At 42.5% G+C, this 18,931-nt stretch overlaps 1 protein-coding gene across 1 annotated transcript in view; it reads right to left on the reverse strand.

The window, feature by feature from the left end:
- Nucleotides 1-1,072: 1,072 nt before the first annotated feature.
- ENTHD1 (ENTH domain containing 1) overlaps nt 1,073-18,931 on the reverse strand; it is a gene marked incomplete at both ends in the record, with an annotated part of 83,166 nt that continues 65,307 nt past the window's right edge. Inside the window, 2 exons of the mRNA XM_080660267.1 lie at nt 1,073-1,686; nt 9,427-9,822. Of these exons, the coding sequence (XP_080516393.1) occupies nt 1,073-1,686; nt 9,427-9,822 (1,010 nt within the window). The remainder of the gene's footprint in view (nt 1,687-9,426; nt 9,823-18,931) is intronic.

The raw sequence follows: 18,931 nt of genomic DNA on the forward strand, positions 1-18,931 counted from the left end.
CACTCACCGCAGCCACCCTGGCCTCCTTGACATTCCTCAAACCTGCCAACGACCTTCCCGCTTCTGAATCTTTGCACTCACAGTTCCCTCCAGTTCTCGACTAGTTTGCATGAAAATCAATTCTGGTTTGGGGGTGGCATCTAGGCATTAGAGTACTTTTTACACGTCCTGTATTTCTTAGAAATTGTCAGGGATCATCTTAGCTTTTTATAGCTAGTTGTTGAAACTGAGTGATGGGTACATGCAGCCCCTTACACTGTTCTATCAACTAAATGCAAAACAAAATAAAAGCTTCTCCAGTGATCCTCATGTGCGACAGGGTTGAGAAGCATTAGCCTGTAATCCCCAAACGAGACCATTCTGCTCATAAATATAGTAATTGAGACATTTCCAGTTGAAAGGATGCTTTAATGAATAAAAAGATACAAGATGAAAAATATCAAATTTATTTTTGAAAATACAAGAAAAGAGAGTATACATTTGAATTCACTTTGCAATATACATGAACAACAAAAACACCTGTTCCATGTTCTTTTTGTCTCAACTAAACTCCCAACCAACATGGCATCCAGAAGGAGGGGAAGGTTCTGGCCCTTGGTTTGCAGAACAGAAACGTGGCATGAGAACATGTAAAACCTGTGCCCCAGACTCAATCTTCCTAACTCCAGGCAAAGGCTTGTTGACAATGACACCCCACACAGATGAGAGTAAAGGGCCTCTCACTACCAGCTTACCCCAGAGCTCTAGAATAGTCATTTCCCATGTGAGGGCTTACCATAACTTTCACTGCTGTTTAAATGTATTTTGACTTAAAGTACAGAGCATGGAAGAATGAAATTCTCTTCCGTTTCAAATGAACTAATATCTAAATCTGAAAATATTAGCAAAGGTGAACCTTTTCTGTTTAAAAAAATAAACCACCCAAGTGAATTTATTGATGTGAAAGATACTTGTTAATAAACCTGACAAAGAAAAATCAAACCATCAGTCTATTTTGCCATAGTAATGAGAATCTACAGCAGGCTAACTCAGTTCCGGGGAAGTGGAACCACATGAGCTCGATCAGAAATGGTTACTGGGATGATTCTATTTGATCTGAGCTCTCCTCAGAAGATTGGGGCAGCGGCGAAGCCGTGCTGATTTGTGGGCTATTCCCACTCATTCTTACCAGATGGCTGTTGATGACACCAAGTTCTTGTATCACCATTCTCAGATCTTGGTGTAATTTGCCTATTGCATTTTTCACCTCCCCTAGAAGACCCTGAATAGAATTGTTTGCTTTAGGCTCCTGAGGCAGGCCTTTGGTTGTCTGAAAACTAGAACAGGGCACAGAGGTGAAGTGGTCTACATTTTGGGTGGAAAAGCCTACCCAATTACTGCTGGAAATACGTCTTATCTTCCTTTTAGCAGAATCAGAGTTATCGGGAAGACTTTCCAGGAGATTGAAGTTGTCAGTTTCTTCGTCAGAAGACAGTGAGCTCCTAGGAGCAAAGGGGTGACGAACCCTGGCTGTCTTAACTTTATCTTTAAAGGAGGCAGAAGAAGACTGTTGATGGGACAAAGCCCAGTAGGAAGGTCCAGCCAAAACCCGGGGTAAGAGAGGAGCAGACTTGTCTGGAGAGGCCGAGTCAGGAGACGATATGGAGAGAGTGGAAAAGGAGGACGTCCCCTCAGAGGTGGTTGACGCTAAAATGTATAAATGGGAGAGAAAGATTATGCAACATACAAATGAGAGTACTAGCTAGGATAACTGTACAGTGTCAAGTCCTACCTGAAAGGTCTCAACATAAATACCCTACTTAGAATTCGATGTGCAAAATACTCATCATAAACGTAAAGCAGGAAACAGAGAAAATCTAAAGATTTTCTAAAGGAAACTAAAATAAAATGACCAATATTTATCTTCACTCTCAGATCCCGACTACCGTATTTTTATATTCCACTTAACAGAGAGAGCAGAAAGTTAAGCATTACACCCCATTCTACTGATGGCATTTTAATTGGCATTTAAAATAGAAAGTCTGAGAAACCTGCAACTTACATTCCTTCTCCATTTTTTCTTCCACAGAGAATACTAGGGCAAAATGAACAGCCAACTACAGCTATCAACAGTTGTGAAACTAATTTTTTCTCTCAATAGTTAAATATGTTAAGACTGAACTCCAGTCCAGCTGAGATCCAGAACACTAGCGCATGCATGCAATTAGTTTTCCACCGAGAAACTGCATGTAAAATAAAAAGCATTCTAAGTCTCTTTTTCATAAAATTAAAGATTTAATAACATTTTAACTTCCAGGAAAAATTGTATTAAATCTCTTCTTCAGCACTTCATTCTAAATCGTTATTTCCCAAAGTGTATTCTGAGGAGTGTGGTGTGCCTGATGGTGTAAAAAGATGTTCTGGGGAAACGGGGCTTCCGAGTCAAATCAGACGGAGCGCCTGCATACCGTGCCTCCCACTAGATTAGCACAGCATTTACTTGTGTTTTCCAAGACTTTCTTGGACACAGAACTCTTTCTTGTCTCCTTGGAATATCTATGTACATTCATCTATGTATTAGGTGGTACAAATGGTTAGTTCTAAAATCTCTGAAACTAACTCTGGACTTGCTACTTAAATTAAAAAAACAAAAAACCCTTACTCTCTATAGTCATAGAACAGGGAAATCAATGCTTACCCTACAGGGGTCCTCAAACTTTTTAAACAGGGGGCCAGTTCACTGTCCCTCAGACCGTTGGAGGGCCGGACTATAGTTAAAAAAAAAAACTATGAACAAATTCTATGCGCACTGCGGGCCCGGGATGAGTCGGCTGCTAAGCAGGACAGGCAGCGGCACCCGGCGGGCCGGATAAATGTCCTCGGCGGGCCGCATGTGGCCCGCGGGCCGTAGTTTGAGGACCCCTACGACTTATATATTACTTTCTATATTATTTTATTTCCTTTGCATACCCACATCCCTTTAAACTAAATTGGACCTCTTGTAAAAATCATGGCTGGCGTAGGCGGCTTCTATTTTCTGCTTCAAAGCTTTCCAGTTCTCGGGAAAAATCCCAATCACAAAACTTTCTGGGGTGAAATGAGTCCGCTAGTGATGCAGCAGCAGGGTATGAAAGGGAAGCAGCATGTCATCGGCACATGGTCAGGAGGAGACCAGCCCCCTTGAGACCCAGGCCGGCTTATCCACAGTCTCTCCCTCGATTAAAAGGGGGACGACGGTTTCCTACCAGGCCAATGACGAAAGCCTCAACATATGTGTGCCCCGAGTCACACGACATGTCCCTGCACCATCGTCCTGTGTGGCTCTCCTGCTTCCCACACCCCGTGTCTTTCTCCTTCGCGGTTTACTCTCATTTTGGAGCAGCACATTCTCCAGCAGTTCACTGGGAAAGGATGCAGGAGAAGTAAACGTTCTGAGAACGTGCTTGTTTGAACATGTCTATAAAAAATGAGTGATAGATAGGCAAATCTTTACCAAAAAAGGGAGAGTGGGAGAAAGGGTGAGAGGCTATATTTAATTATTAAAAGGTAGTCACAAAACCTTAGCAATATTTCTATTCCATTTCTCAAATTGTGCATGAGTTAGAACTGGGATTAATAGATGAAAGTTACAGGAAAACAGATTTTAGCCCAAGTTAAAAAAAAACCTAACATTTTCTAATGCTTCTCCGCACATGAAGTGGGTGCGTGGGGAAAGGGTGAGGTTCCTGGCACGCATGGGCTCAGGCACAGCCTGCATGGCTGTTTGCAGGACCGTTTCACGCATCAGGTGGACAGACTGTATGTCCTTGCTGAGACTCCAAAATTCCAGGACCCGAAGCATATCTTTAAGTTACTAAGAAACTATTCTAGAAATAGTGCACGCTGGTCAGGAAGAATGATTTTAATGAGAAACACTTAAGTAGGCCAAGAGGAAATAGTATTTAAGTCAAATATTACCTTATATTTTTGAAGATAACCCACTTATGTTAGTCACATATATACAATGTGGTTAAACTAGCTGGACTTTAGGAACAACTGTAATAATCTGAACAATAAAGATTTATTAGAAAAAAAAATATCTGGACTTCAGTGGTTCTCAAAGTTGGTCCCTGAACCAGTAGCAGCGGCCGCGGCAGCACCTGGGAATTTGTTAAGGATGAAGGTCCTGGGCTTCCCCGCAGACCCGCTAACTCAGACACTGGGTGTTAACTAGCCTCCGGGTGTGTCAGCCTGTGAGACTCCCCGCTTTCTCCGGTACCCCCACCTTTTGTTTCCTCTCCGGTACCCCCACCTTTTGTTTCCTCTCCGGTACCCCCACCTTTTGTTTCCTCTCCGGTACCCCCACCTTTTGTTTCCTCTCCGGTACCCCCACCTTTTGTTTCCTCTGAGCGGCGGCTGACTAAATCGCTCACCACTGCTCACAGTTTCGCAGCTTTGATTCATGGGCTACGTGATGCCTTCGCTCCTAAGGAGCCACTTCACCTCTAATTGCTGCGCACCGTTTACTTTTGTTTCCAAACACAGCACAGCTGTGCCAGACACTTCAGGCTGCGCTCCGGGGGGCAGCTCCCCGCCCGCTCGGGGACCCCTCTCTGACGCGCTCAGAAGTTATGTGGGTACCTGGTTAACCGGCATCCCCTTCAAGCCGTTGATCTGCCAAAGCCGAAACCCAGCAAGTGCTGCAAATAAGCTGCAGTGAATGTGTGACGTATGCACACCGATTAATGCTCTGCTTGCCTGAAGATCGCACCGATGAGACGATCCCTAGTGCTGCTATCTCTAACTTTATACTCACGAGTAACACCGAACCATTATATTACAACTTTAAATTTAAAAAGCATTTAAACTTGTGGGTGCAAAAGTAAAATGACCAATACATTTCTAGAAATATTTTAGAACTTAGCTGTAATGTGAATTTTTGTATAACTAGTAGGCCCTTGGTCAATTAAATACAGTTCATTGTAAACGACAGGGTTTTTTTGTTTTTTTTTTTTTTCCATTCTCCAATTCATTTATTTCAATTTTCCTAGCTGGTTTATAATGGCTGCCAAGTTAGCTATACACATAAATTAAAATATTCTGATTTTGTCCAGTGGTTTAAAAATATTTTACACCAACCTTCATAGCAGAATTATTCATAGTCAAAAGGGAAAACAACTCAATGTCCATCAACTGTGAGTGGATAAATGAAATGTGTTATCTATACAATGGAATACTATTCTGCCACAAAAAGGAACCAAGTAGGATACATGCTATAACATGGATGAACCTTGAAAACACTATGCAAAGTGAAGCACACAGTCACCAAGGCCCCATGCTGTATGATTCCACCATATAAACCAGGCGTCCTCAAACTACGGCCCGCGGGCCACATGCGGCCTGCCGAGGACATGTATCCGGCCCGCCGGTGCCGCTGCCTGTCCTGCTTAGCAGCCGACGCGTCCCGGGCCCGCAGTGCGCACAGGAATTTGTTCATAGTTTTTTTTTAAACTATAGTCCGGCCCTCCAACGGTCTGAGGGACAGTGAACTGGCCCCCTGTTTAAAAAGTTTGAGGACCCCTGATATAAAGTGCCCAGAACAGGCAATCCACAGGGACAGACCGGAGACTAGTGGCTGCAGGAGTTCGGGAGAGGGGGGAGGGGAGGGGGCTGCTAGTGAGCACGGGCTTACCGCCAGAGGAGTTGCTGCGCTGTCTGGGGCAGGGCAGCAGCTTGGCCGTGACCTCCAGTGGGATAAGGCTCCTTCAACACGGAGCTTCTGAACCAGCCCAACCCGTGGCTCAGGGCTAGCTCAAAGGGTCTGCAGAACTGTTCCCTATCGTTTTCCCATTTCTTTTGAGGAACTTGTTAATTTTTCCGGCTCCGGAGTCTTCAGTTCAGTTTTTGGGGAGTCCAAAGTTATATGCAGATTTTCAACTGCTCAAGTGGGTGTTGGTGTCCCTAACCCCCTGTTGTTTAAGGGTCCATGGTACTGCTTTTCCTATGCACACATTCTTAGGATACAGTTTAATTTATAAATTAGACATATAATAATAAAATGGAACTATTCTAACAATACAGCATAATAAAAGTTATGTGGATGTGGCCACTCCTTTCAGCGGACCCCTTGCTGCAGTCTCCCTGGGCTCAATGCTTTCTGACGTGACACACTGTCATCGTTTGGAACTTGTTTTCTGCTCATGTCTTCCACCCACCGATTTAATGCCTCTTCCATCCTAACTAAGCACTTATCACCAGCTGCAGCTGGAACTTACAGTGTGAGGTGCGACAATTAAACTAGCACCAATTTCTTTTTCCTGCTTCGCAATTCACGGAGAGACGATCTGTTCTTACCATAGAGCTTAGCAACCTCAGCATACGATTTCCCTTCTTTCCTTATTAAGTCAACACCTTTTCCCTTTTCGCTTGAAAGCAGCACTGACTGGCTTCTCTCGGCATAGCCAAATGGCCAGCATCACTGCTCTTACGCTTCGGAGCCATTACTAAGTAAAAGGGTTACATGAACACAAGCGCCGAGAGACCTCACAGCCCGTCTGATCCACTTGGATGGCTACACAGTGACTAATGGGCCGATGGCATAAACGTCACGGACATGTTGGACAAAGGGGTTGATGAATATCCTGGGCCGGATGGAGGGGAAAGCATAAGATTCTACCGTGCTACTCAGACCGACATGCAATTTTAAACTTATGAATTGTTTACTTCTGGAATTTCCCATTGCATATTCTCAATTCGCAGTTGGCCAGTGGTAGGTGAAACTTTGAAATGCAAAACCATGGAAAAGGGGGGCCATTCCTCAACCAGCCATTCCCCTGAGTATCCCTTAGAACATGTCATCACTCAGAACTGCCTCGCTGAAATCTTATTTTCCAAGATTACTTTCCTTCTGAATTACTGCCAGCCCCTCATTCCTTTAACTACATCTACCCTTTGGCCTCGATGAGACAACAGGTCTAACGATGCTTTTGTTTTCTCTCACTCTTCCAGTGTCTGCCTGGCTCTGCCTCCGTTCCTGTCCAGTGTAGAATCCCATCATCCATCCCTTTTCACCACTTTCTTGCTACCTCCTTGCTGCTGTGTCTTCTGCCTTACCTGCTGCTAATTCCTAATCTGAGAGTCAGCAAACCTCTTTCTAAAGGACCAGAGAGCAAATATTTTAGGCTCTGTGGGACATACAGTGTCTGTTGCAACTGCTCAGCTCTGCTGTTACAGCACAAAAACAGCCAAAGACAGTATGTAAACCAATTAGTGTGGTTGTATTCCAAGAGCCCTTCGATGATAAAAAGCAGTCAGTGGGCCCTGGCCAGTTTCACTCAGTGGTTAGAGCATCAGTCCTTGGACAGAAGGATCTCAGGTTCGAGGGCATATACCTCAGTTGCAGGCTCGATTCCCTGGTTGGGGCACATGCAGGAGGCAACCAATCAATGTGTCTCTCTCACATAGATTTCTCTCTCCCTCCACTTCCTCTCCACTTTCTCTTAAAAATCAATGGGAAAAATATCCTCAGGTGAGGGTTAAAACTCCCCAGTGGGCCAGGGTAGTTTACCAATGCCTGTCCTAACCTTATTCCAATTTATATAGCTACCTTTTTCATTCCCACCCCCAGGCTGCTCAGCACCCCTGGAGAAAAGCATAGCCCCCACAAACTAGGATTGCTGCAAGTGACCACTCCTTCATCTTATCCGTGTCTCATCAGTTCCCCCTGCCATTCTCTAGAGCGGTTACTCTAAACCTATTCCAGTCTCCTCACAGCCGTAATATCACTCCAAACTCCTCAGTCTTGGCAGGTGACATCAGACAGTAAGATATGGAGGCCAAGACTACAGTATATGGTACCTGGAGGCTTAATACATCTTAATTATTAAAATCAACAAAACCCTTCCCTCACACGGATACATCCTTTCTCCTCCCTCCTTACAGGCCCTTAGGATGAGGTGACTCCCTTTCTGTTCTGAGTCTAGGCCACCTCCCCCAGATCACGCTCCATCTTGGGCTAGCTCCCTCTTCCTCACCCCCTCTTGTCTCCTCTCTCTCACCCAGTTTCCTTCCCCACAATAGCCTCTGAAGTGCCGCCCACCTGTTTAACCTCCTCCAAATCCATGCTCCGCGCTCCCTGAGAGAGTAATTTTTCTAAAACACATTGGTAAAGCTCCTCACCTGACTTAAAACCGTTAGCGACTTGCATCGTCTCCAAAATAAAGTCCCAACTTAACCTGGCAGACATAGCGCACCTATCCTGGCTTAGCTGTCCAATGTTTTCTTCTATTACTTTTTCATGTACATTTTCCATTCCTTCTCTACTAAGCTGCTTTTCGTTTGCTTATTAAATATGGAGTGCCTCCTAAGTGCAAGGCACTGTGGCTGGTGCTGAGGATATAATAACAAACAGGGCAGATGTGGTCCCCTCCTGCATGAGGTTCACATTCCACTTTTGGGGAAAGACATTAAAAAACTTAATGCATATAGAATTATATTTAATTAGAGTGACAATAAGTGCTAGGAAGAATAATTGTAGGGTACTGAGAGAGCATACAGGTGGGGGGATTTGAAATCATCTAGGGGTCAGGAAATCTTGAAGAAGTGATGTTTGAGCTGACCCCTAGAGGATGAGTAAGAGTGAACTAGGAAAGAGGTGGATTAGAAGTCAGAGGGAACAGGAGTCCAAAGGCGGTGAAGCCACAACTGGAAAGAACGTCAGGCTGCTGAAGGGCAGAAGCTAGACGGGCAGGGCCCGGAAGGCTGCTGGATCTCTAGGAACGTGGGAGCAGCCCATGGTTTACGTGGGGAGGGTTATCATCCGGTCATTCTGGCTGTGCTACGGAGAATACACTGGAGCTTCACAGAATTTCTTTGCTCAGTCACAACCTTGTATTAGTCCTCAGCTTGCATGCCCTTCTTGAAGGACAGAGGTTTCCTTGTTCCTGAGAATAAACAAGAAACAACCAACCGGAAGCTCTTGTTTATGCTAGTTTTTCTAATGTGATCTCCAACAGAACTGCTCCGAACTTGTGCTTCAGTCGAGCACTTGTCACCCACAAGGATGGGCTTCGCATTAGCCCTGTTTTTTTTTTTTAATATATATTTTATTGATTTTTACAGAGAGGAAAGGAGAGGGATAGAGTTAGAAACATCGATCAGCTGCCTCCTGCACACCTCCTACTGGGGATGTGCCCGCAACCCAGGTACATGCCCTTGACTGGAATCGAACCTGGGACCCTTCAGTCCGCAGGCCGACGCTCTATCCACTGAGCCAAACCGATCAGGGCCGCATTAGCCCTTTAATAAAAGGGCACTTTCCCAAGTGAGCAAGTCCTCTATGGCATGCACATTCTAATGCCATTGCATGGAGAGGGAAAGGGGGAACAGGTGGGGGGCAGAGAGCAGAGAAAAGTAAATGAAGAATGCTTCAAAAGAGCATTTTTTTTTGTTTATTTTTTTTAGACTCACCCCATTCCGTTACGCTCTTGAGGATATCAACATCCCTCTGAACAATGCTGGGCTGGGCTGGTTTCTGAGAGTCCTTATTGACTACAGTCTCCTTCGCTGAGTCAAACGTCTTGAACGAGGGAGAGACATAGAGTGTCTCTACAGAGGCCTGGGTACAGAAAGTCGAATCTGACTTGGATATTCTCACACTTGGATGGATAGACTCTTCTTTACTGGATGACCCAAATGCTGGTAAAGTTGTCAATTTTTCAAAATTTTTTGCAGTTAACTGCTTTTCTAGAGGCATTTGAAAAGGGTGTTCTGTGACAGTATGTGTAATGGTACTCTCTGGTTTCTTGTCCAAATTCACATTTGTCTGCAGAGATGGGGTTTTTTCTGAGGGAGTAGGTACAGCATCTGTAAAATAACAAACCAAAACTGAAAACACTAATTGTTTCTGCTTTCTTACAGTGTTTCTCTCCTGCCTCTTTGAAGTATACCCGCACTGTAACTGACGCCTTAGTCATTCCGAGGCTGCCTTCGCTCCTCACTGAAGCACAAGGAGAGGAAAGCTTCAAACAACTTGTCTTAAAATATTTCCCCCTTCACCTACTTAGCTGTTTCTGAAACCACTATATTTTTAGTTCTTTCAAGCTTTCATCTTTTACTTGTAAACTAGATAAACTAGAAAAAATTTGGTATATCATATTGGTCTATCCTTATAGAATCCCCAGTTACACACACACAAAAAAGTCTTTTTCTCCTGAAATAAAAAAAAAATGTCTTCTTGCCCCAATGTTTCTACAAAGCCCATGAAAGAAAATCACCACTTTAGGTAGCGGTCTAATTTTAGTAAATCCTTTGTCACATGGGAGAGAAGAGGCCATCTTTCAGAGCTGTTGTGATGATTTCTAAAGTGTTAAGTTCCATCTGGTCAGGGCTCTTTGTCCATTTTATTTATTAATATCACCAAGTATCTGGAGTATAACAAAGTACCTTGACTATAACAGATAAATAACAGTTATTGCAAATAGAAGGAACTGAAGGAGTTCCAAGGAGTTGATATTTAAGGTGGGTCAGATATAGGAATATCTCTTGAATCTATGAATTATGAGCCTGGTCCAAATTTCCAGGTGTACCTTGTTATCCACACTCAGCCCTAGGGTTTGCTCTCAAATAGTTTCACCTGAAGTTGAATATGGACAGGAAGAAAATTATTTCTAAGGGAGAGTTCTTGAAATTAAAAGCATAACTATGTGAAAGAGGACAATAGCAAGATTATGTCATTAGAAGCTCCCCAAAAAGAGGATACAGGAATTGTGTAATTCGCTATCAGGTGTTTGTATATCACAATGTACATCAAAACCTACCTCATAATGCACATTCATACGTTAGCAGCATCACTTTCAGGCTCTGAGTTACTAAGAAAAGCAAATTTTCTTAAGACTCTGAAAACCTTCCTTTCGATTTTCATCCATAGTTGGAGGCCAACCCCGGGCAAAAACGCTGCTAGTATACCAGTTAGACAATTCAGGAAATGTACATCACAACCTTTACCAGGAATTCCATTCTTTCCAAACCCTCTCATCTCCGAACTTCATTATCTTTCAAAACTCAATTTAAGAATCACCTTCTCTATATCCTTTTCTTTCCTGCCTGTAACCTATTGTTGCCTTACCATATCCTATTTGGAATCCTGTAAATAACATTTCATCTCATTTATTATAAGGCTCCTCTCCCCCACCTGAAAACAGGCTCTCGAGGAGACCTTGTTAGGAGTCATCTTTGTAGCTCAGCACCTAAGAGTGCCACTCCCATAGGATGTGTTCGATAAATGCTTGAGTGAAGGACAGACTGAAGTGCAAGGACCAAGAAAAAGTAATGCCTTTGTTTTTCTAAATTGAATATAGTTTACTTAATAAGGATGAAAGGAAATAGAAAACTGACAGATGAAAACAACTTCTAGAATACTCCTAATTTGCATATGAGCAAGTTATATCTAGTTGGTAAAGGCTCTGTTAAAAATACTAGCATATTCCTAGTAGAATACTAGATTTATAGTATTCCAAGTACATGTGTACATCTCTATACTGACATAAATGTAAATTTTAGTCAAATATTTTCCGTTGACTTTCATTCTACATGTGAGAACAATGGGGGGTGGAGGGAAAGTCTTTTTCTATATGGTTGCAAGATTTTAATTGTTTTTTTTAATTTTTATTTTTAAATATATTTTTATTGATTTCAGAGAGGAAGGGAGAGGGAGAGAGAGATAGAAACATCAATGATGAGAGAGAATCATTGATTGGCTGCTTCCTGCACGCCCCACACTGAGGATCGAGCCCACAACCTGGGCATGTGCCCTGACCGGGAATCGAACTGTGACCTCCTGGTTCATAGATGGATGCTCAACCACTGAGCCACACAGGCTGGGCGCAAGATTCTAATATTTTATATGAGATGGTGATCTAGTGAGACTGTGAAATGTTAAAGATATATAATTTAATCCCTGGAGAAAAAAATAAAATTCATGCAAAGAGGCATAACTAAGAAGCCAACTGATAAGTTAAAAATTTAAAAGTGTTGAATTAGCTCAAGAGAAGACAGCAATGAAAGCACAGAGGAACAACGCACAGGTGGGACAAACAGATGGGACAAGAGAAAGTAAAATAGTAAATCTAAATTCAAGTGTATCAGTAATTATACTAAAATGCAAATTATAAAGCATAAATTTTCAGACTGGATAAAAAACAAGATCCAATCGTATGCTGTATACAAGAGACAAGCTTAAAAACAAAGTCACACATAAGCTGAAGGATTGAAAAAAAGATAGCATGCAACAATAAACCTAAAAAAGCTTAGTGGCTATCTTAATATCAGGTAAAATAGGCTTCAAGACAAGGAGTATTACTAGAGAATAAAAAGGACATTTCATAATGACAAAAGGGCCAAACATCTTGAAGATATAACATTATAAATGTGTAAATGCCTAATAATAGAACTACAAATAAATGAAGTAAAAAATGACTGAATTAAAGAGAGAATTAGACAAATCCCACTAAATCACATTTGGCAATTCTGACATCCCTCTCTAAGCAACTGACGGAATAGATGAAATATCTGCATGAATACAGAAGATGTACACAACACTATGAACTCTCTTGGTTCAATCAACAGCTGCAAACCACCACACTCAACCCTCGCATTGGTAGGTTTTTTCTCCTTGAAACTCATTCCTCCATAGATGCTTCAGCAGAACTTTGCTGGCTCTTCTCCATCCCTGTAGGCCATCTTCTCAATATTCCTCCCTGGCTCTGTTCCCTCTAAATTGCAGACATTCTAACCTTGACTCTTTTATCTTCTGCTCCTACAATCTCCCAGGGTGATGTCATCTATTACCTATTTAAACTAGGACTAGATCTATCTCTTGTATGCAGGTAATGCACACATATTTTATTTATTTATTTTTAAAATATTTTTATTAATTTCAGAGAGGAAGGGAGAGGTAGAGAGAGATAGAAATTGAAACATCAATGATGAGAGAGAATCATTGATTGGCTGCCTCCTGCACGCCCCCCACTGGGGATCGAGCCCACAATCCCAGCATGTGCCCTTGACCGGAATCGAACCCGGGACCCCTCAGTCCTCAGGCCGAGGCTCTTATCCACTGAGCCAAACCGGCTAGGGCAATGCACACATTTTAATTCTCAGCCCAGACACCTGCTAAGGTCTAGCCCCAAATATATATATTCCTCTGCACAGGGAGGTCTTATTGCCCTCCAACCTCCTCATCCTTGGGTGTACATTTTACCTCTATTAATATGACCATCAAGCACAATTCACCATAGCTAAGATTTGGAAACAGCCTAAGTGCCCATCATCAGATGAGTGGATTAAAAAACTATGGTACATCTACACAATGGAATACTACGCTGCAGTAAAAAAGAAGGAGTTCTTACCATTTGCAACAGCATGGATGGAGCTGGAGAGCATTATGCTAAGTGAAATAAGCCAGGCAGAGAAAGATAAATATCACATGATCTCACTCATTTGTGGAATATAATGAACAACATAAACTGATAAACAGAAACAGATCCAGAGACAGAGAAGCATCGATCAGACAGTCAAACCTCAGAGGGAAGGTAGGGGAGGGTGGGGTTAAGGGGGAGAGATCAATCAAAGGACTTGTATGCACGCATATAAGCCTAACCAATGGACACAGACACCAGGGGGGTGAGGGCATGAGTGGGGGCTGGGGACCAATGGGGGGATAAGGACACATATGTAACACCTTAATCAATAAAGAAAAAGTAAAAATAAAAAAATGAAAAAACACCATATAATTTCACTTATATGTGAAATCTAAAGAACAAAATAAATGAACACACACAAAATATGTCCATCAACTTCCCAGTCACTCCGGTTATTTTGGAGCTATGGCTGCTAGCACAGCTCTAAGAGGCTCCTGCACTGTCGCCCAGTTCATTCTGCACAGCGCACCCAGAGTGACCTTTCTAAAATGAATATCAATCATGTTACTTCTCTCCATTACTTCTTCAAACTACTTAATGTGGTTTACAGGCTCGGCATAAATTAGACCTATTTGCCTCTCTCATCTTATTTTTTACTACTATTTTTCCTAAAACGATGTGGTCCTGCTACACTAAGTTCTTTCATTTCTTCAAATTTACCGTGTTTCCTCTGTGCACCAGCCTCCACCCATGCTGTTCCTTTTGCCTGAAATGTTCTTCTGCCTCTTTGTATCTGATTCCCAACTTCCAGGGTGATGTCCATTAGGTGGACATACATGTCCATGTCTCTGCATTTTGGTTTGTGCTGTTCCCTCAACCTAAAATATCCTTCATCCCTACCCTTCCTCTCTGTCAAAAACTGCTCCATTCTTCTACACTCAGTTCACATACAACCTCCTTGGTGAAACCTTTTCTTTATCCTCCAAGTTAAAACGAATCCCTCTTTTTTTTTGCTTTTGCTTAATCCAATGTGAATATTTATATTTTCACTTGTTTCATATTTCAAATGTTACAAATTTGATAAATATGTAATAGGTACAAGGATGTGGCAAGCACTATTCTACGCTCTGACAATAGCAGTAAACAAATTGGTTGTTTATGACTTGTTATGACTTCCTGTTTATAGATCTGTCACCTCCAGTAGACTGCAGACCCCTTCAGGGCGCACATCTTGTTCAATGTGTTCAGGCCAAAGGTGACCAGCAAAGTGCCTGACAGTCATTTGACACATGTTTGTTCAATGAATCAGTATCTGAATAGCTTAATTATTAAACTAAACTCAACGGTAGAGAAAGTCTTAAAGGACTTTGTGATAGAGGCCAGAACCTGAGACTTTCAGGATCACACAATGGTTAAAGGGCAGAAGTAGGACTAGAACCCGAGGTTTCTGAATCCTAAATCAATGTTCTTTTTATGAGGGGAATAAAGGAAGGAACAAAAATCTGGTGGAGCCTGTTGTACCAAGTATTTCTCTACTAACACTTGTTCTAATAGTCAGAACTGTGGGGTGACTGAAGCCCTTCTTGGGATCACTCCACCTGTCCCGGGTGGTGCTCTCAGAGGTGCGGGGCCATGGGGAGGGGACTGAGTTAAGTACACAGTTGGCCTATGTTCTTGGATCCATATAAAGAATGAATAGCATTTATGGAACATTTTCTGAAGCCCAGGAGAACTTGTGGGGATTTGATGGAGAACAGCAATGAATACTGTCTTCATATGTTTAAACACAAAGCACATAAATGCATGCTCTGTAAACACTCAAATGACTGTTTCATAGGGCTTCCCAACTTTCTCTGAGAGAAGGTCTCTGAATTCCACCGAAAAGGCAGAGGGGAGTAGAGAGTGAATTAATTTGGTTGGCTCGCTTTTCTCATTTTCTTTCCATTCAAACCTTAATGTCAAAGAGCTTTGTTCTCAAGTATCTATCCAGCAGACTCCTGGATGGGAAGCCCAGTATGAAACTGAGACTACATCAGCTTTCTCTATTGCACGGTGCTTTACACTTGCAAATATATTTGATTAATGCAAAACGGGACCTTGAAATTTTGGTCAAATCAAAGCTGGCTTGATTATTCTTGATATTTTATCTTATCCTAAGAAGCTTATTCTCTACGTAAGACATCAGACTGCAAATTTAAATACAGACTTTCACTGAAGTGCCTGAAGTAAGGAAAAAAACAGATCAACAGTAATACACCGCCATGCTTAGAGCCTAAGGACAAAAGAGAATAGCTACGCTATTGAAGGTCCCGAAATGTTGTTGCTAGTTTGGAGAAAATGCTGAAATCATTTTTGAAAGAGAACTTCAGATTTAATTCTGAGTTAAGAGACTTTGCCTACAGACAGGAACATTCCATAGCAGTAACTCCTTTTCATTTTTCAATAATTCCACTGCCTTGTTCCAGGTACTATAATTACTGAATATTATTTTATATTCCATTATACTGTGAATCTAAGAATGGGTGTTATATTCCAGTGGAGTTATTGCTGTGATCAATTCTCCTGTTGGTCTAACAAATAGTATCCAATTACAGCTACAAAGCAGAGAGCTGGCAAGCATGACAGAAAATGGATCCCAAAATACGTCTTTCTGTGGTTTAACAATGTGTAACTGAAGGAGCTCCTACTTTAGTAATTATGTTAATCAAAGGAAATAGGATCTGGAGATAATAAGGCCATTTTTTCTAAGCCACAGTTATAAATTATTAATATAGCGGCATGCTCTGTATTGCTCATTGATATATTGGTATAAAGTAGACAAGCCACTAATTTAAAATGGATATTAATTGTGAAACTTAACATATTTGACATGAAAATCTTAATATATTTGTCTTACGGTATATATATGAAACCCCAAATAATCGTAATAAGTTGGAATAGCTATAATTTCCCTATGGTCTATGTTAAATGTAAGTGTGTGTATATATGTGTATGTATGTAAACACACAATTGTAGGTTCTGAGAACTTTTTATTGTTTATCACTACATTTAGCTGTATTATATTATACCAAAATATTAAAATAAGAAAACATATTTGGAAAATGTAGCTATGAAATATGTCAAGTTTATTACTTATTTCAATATAATTTGAGTTAATGGTTTAACTTCTTATAGAAAAATAGATTTGTAGACACACTTAAAGGTGCTTTTTTTTTTTTATCCTCACCTGAGGATATTTTTCCATTGATTTTTAGAGAGAGTGGTAGAGAGAGGGAAAGACAGAGATAAATATCGATGTGAGAGAAACACATCGATTGGTTGCCTCCTGCAGGTGCCCAACCAGGGCCCAGGCCGGGGAGGAGCCTGCAACTGAGGTAATATGCCCTTGACCGGAGTCAAACCCGGGATCCTTCTGTCAACAGGCTGACACTCTATCCATTGAGCTGTACCGGCTAGGGCAAAGGTGCTTTTCTTTTGAAATTTCTTCAAGTAGACAGCTGAAGACTCCCAGGCCATGAATATGGATCATATAAAACAGGGACAGGATTCTCATTATTAAATTTCACACAATTACAATTCCATCAATAATAAAAATTGTAATTTCCTTCAATAGATTATCATTATAAAACTGAGGCTGAAAATGTCTCTGGGAAGCTGGCGATCATTAGTACCTTTCAGGCCGGAGTGGAATCTGGTCTCCAGAATGCTAAGGCCTCCATGCTTTACAGAGCACACTCCAGGCCAAACAGATGAGCTGGGGTCTGGAGGTCAAGTGCTTGTGATTGTCAGACCAAGTCTTATAATGACAGTAACACCCTATGGGTGACTTTAGGAGAGTCAGAAGTTAAGCTAGATTGGGCCAGGGGTTTAATTCTGACATGAATTAAATATGTGAAATGCTTGAAATGGTACCTGGCACATGGTAAACACTACGTAGTTACTGGGTATTGTTGGTTATGGAACAGTCGGAAGAAGTGGAATTAGAAGGGATTCAAAATGGGACCTTGAAGTTTTGGTCACATCAAAGCTGGTTTGATTATTCTTGGTATCTTATCTTACCCTGCCGTGGGCCGACTGGAAGCAATGGGAACCTGAACACACCAGGTACTCTGCCTTCCCCTCAGAAACCCCTGTGCTTATAGACCACAAGCATGCTGCATGCCCTTTGCGCCCACCACTTCTTGCATTTAAGGCCAAGAGAACTGTCATGCTGTGGAAAGATGACGATGAGAAGAACTATAATTCTTAAACATTTCCTTCATTAGAATGTACAGACCAACAGTAAAATTTCTTACTTCAATTCTGAGTAGGAATCATGCCTAAATCTGCAACACTGCAACAAACCTTTAAATATCATTTAAATTGTGCACTCAGAGGAAGTGCTATTTCTCATGAAGCATGAGCACTCTATTTCTCAAAATAAGCAAAAAAAGAAACCCCCAAAAACCCACACACCACCAACGAACGACAACAAAATCCCAAACAACCCCTCCAAATCCCACCTATTAAAATGTAATATCCTATATAATAAAGAGCTAATATGCAAATGATCATCACACCCTCGCACCCTCGCGCTGGGGCTGGGGGACCTGAGCCTGAGGCCGTGCCCCCCCGACCCAGTGCCAGGGCTGGGGGACCTGAGTCCGCACCCCCTGCCCTGGCACTGGGGGACCTGAGGCCACACCCCCCACCCTGGCGCTGGGGCCGGGGAACCTGAGGCCAGGCCGGAGGACCTGAGGCCACGCCCGCCACCTGGCGCCAGGTAAGGGGACCTGAAGCTGTGCCCCCTGCCCTGCGGGGCTTCATGGGGGTGGGACCGGCCATGTATGGGTCTCGTGCGATTTGGAGGCACACACAGGTGAGCGAAGACTTGACTCTGGGTCCTGCAGCACACCCCAGACTCTGACAGGAGGGAGATTTTCATATACATTTTACTAATTTTCTTTCATCTCTGACACTTCTATTATAGAGAAAGGGCAAATAGCAATATTAAAATATTTCCTCTAATTAATTCCCTTTTAATGTGCATGGATTTCATGCACCAGGCCACTAGTCCTATATAATAAAAGGCTAATATGCAAATTGACCAAAGGGTGGAACGACCAGTCGCTATGACACGCACTGACCACCAGGGGGCAGATGCTCAACGCAGGAGCTGCCCCCTGGTAGTTAGTGCGCTCCCACAGGGGAGCACCGCTCAACCAGAAGCTGGGTTCACGGCTGGTGAGTGCAGCGGCGGTGGTGGGAGCCTCTCCTGCCTCCATGACAGCACTAAAGATGTCCGACTGATGGCTTAGGCCCACTTCCCCAGGGGAAGTGGGCCTAAGCCATCAGTCAGACATCACCCAAGGGCTTCCGGGGCACAGACTGGGCTGAGGGAACCCCCTCCACCCTGAGTACACAAATTTTGTGCACCGGGCTTCTAGTATTATATATGTCCCTTTGAAAACACCTCACTGACAACCTAAGAGGACATATTCCATTTCTTTCCACCCCCAGACAGAAGCAGTTGTATGATCCTTGTTCTTATAGCTCTTTGCTTATATTTTAATAAC

The sequence above is a fragment of the Plecotus auritus genome (assembly GCF_963455305.1).
Source record: "Plecotus auritus genome assembly, chromosome: 3".
Taxonomy (NCBI): domain Eukaryota; kingdom Metazoa; phylum Chordata; class Mammalia; order Chiroptera; family Vespertilionidae; genus Plecotus; species Plecotus auritus.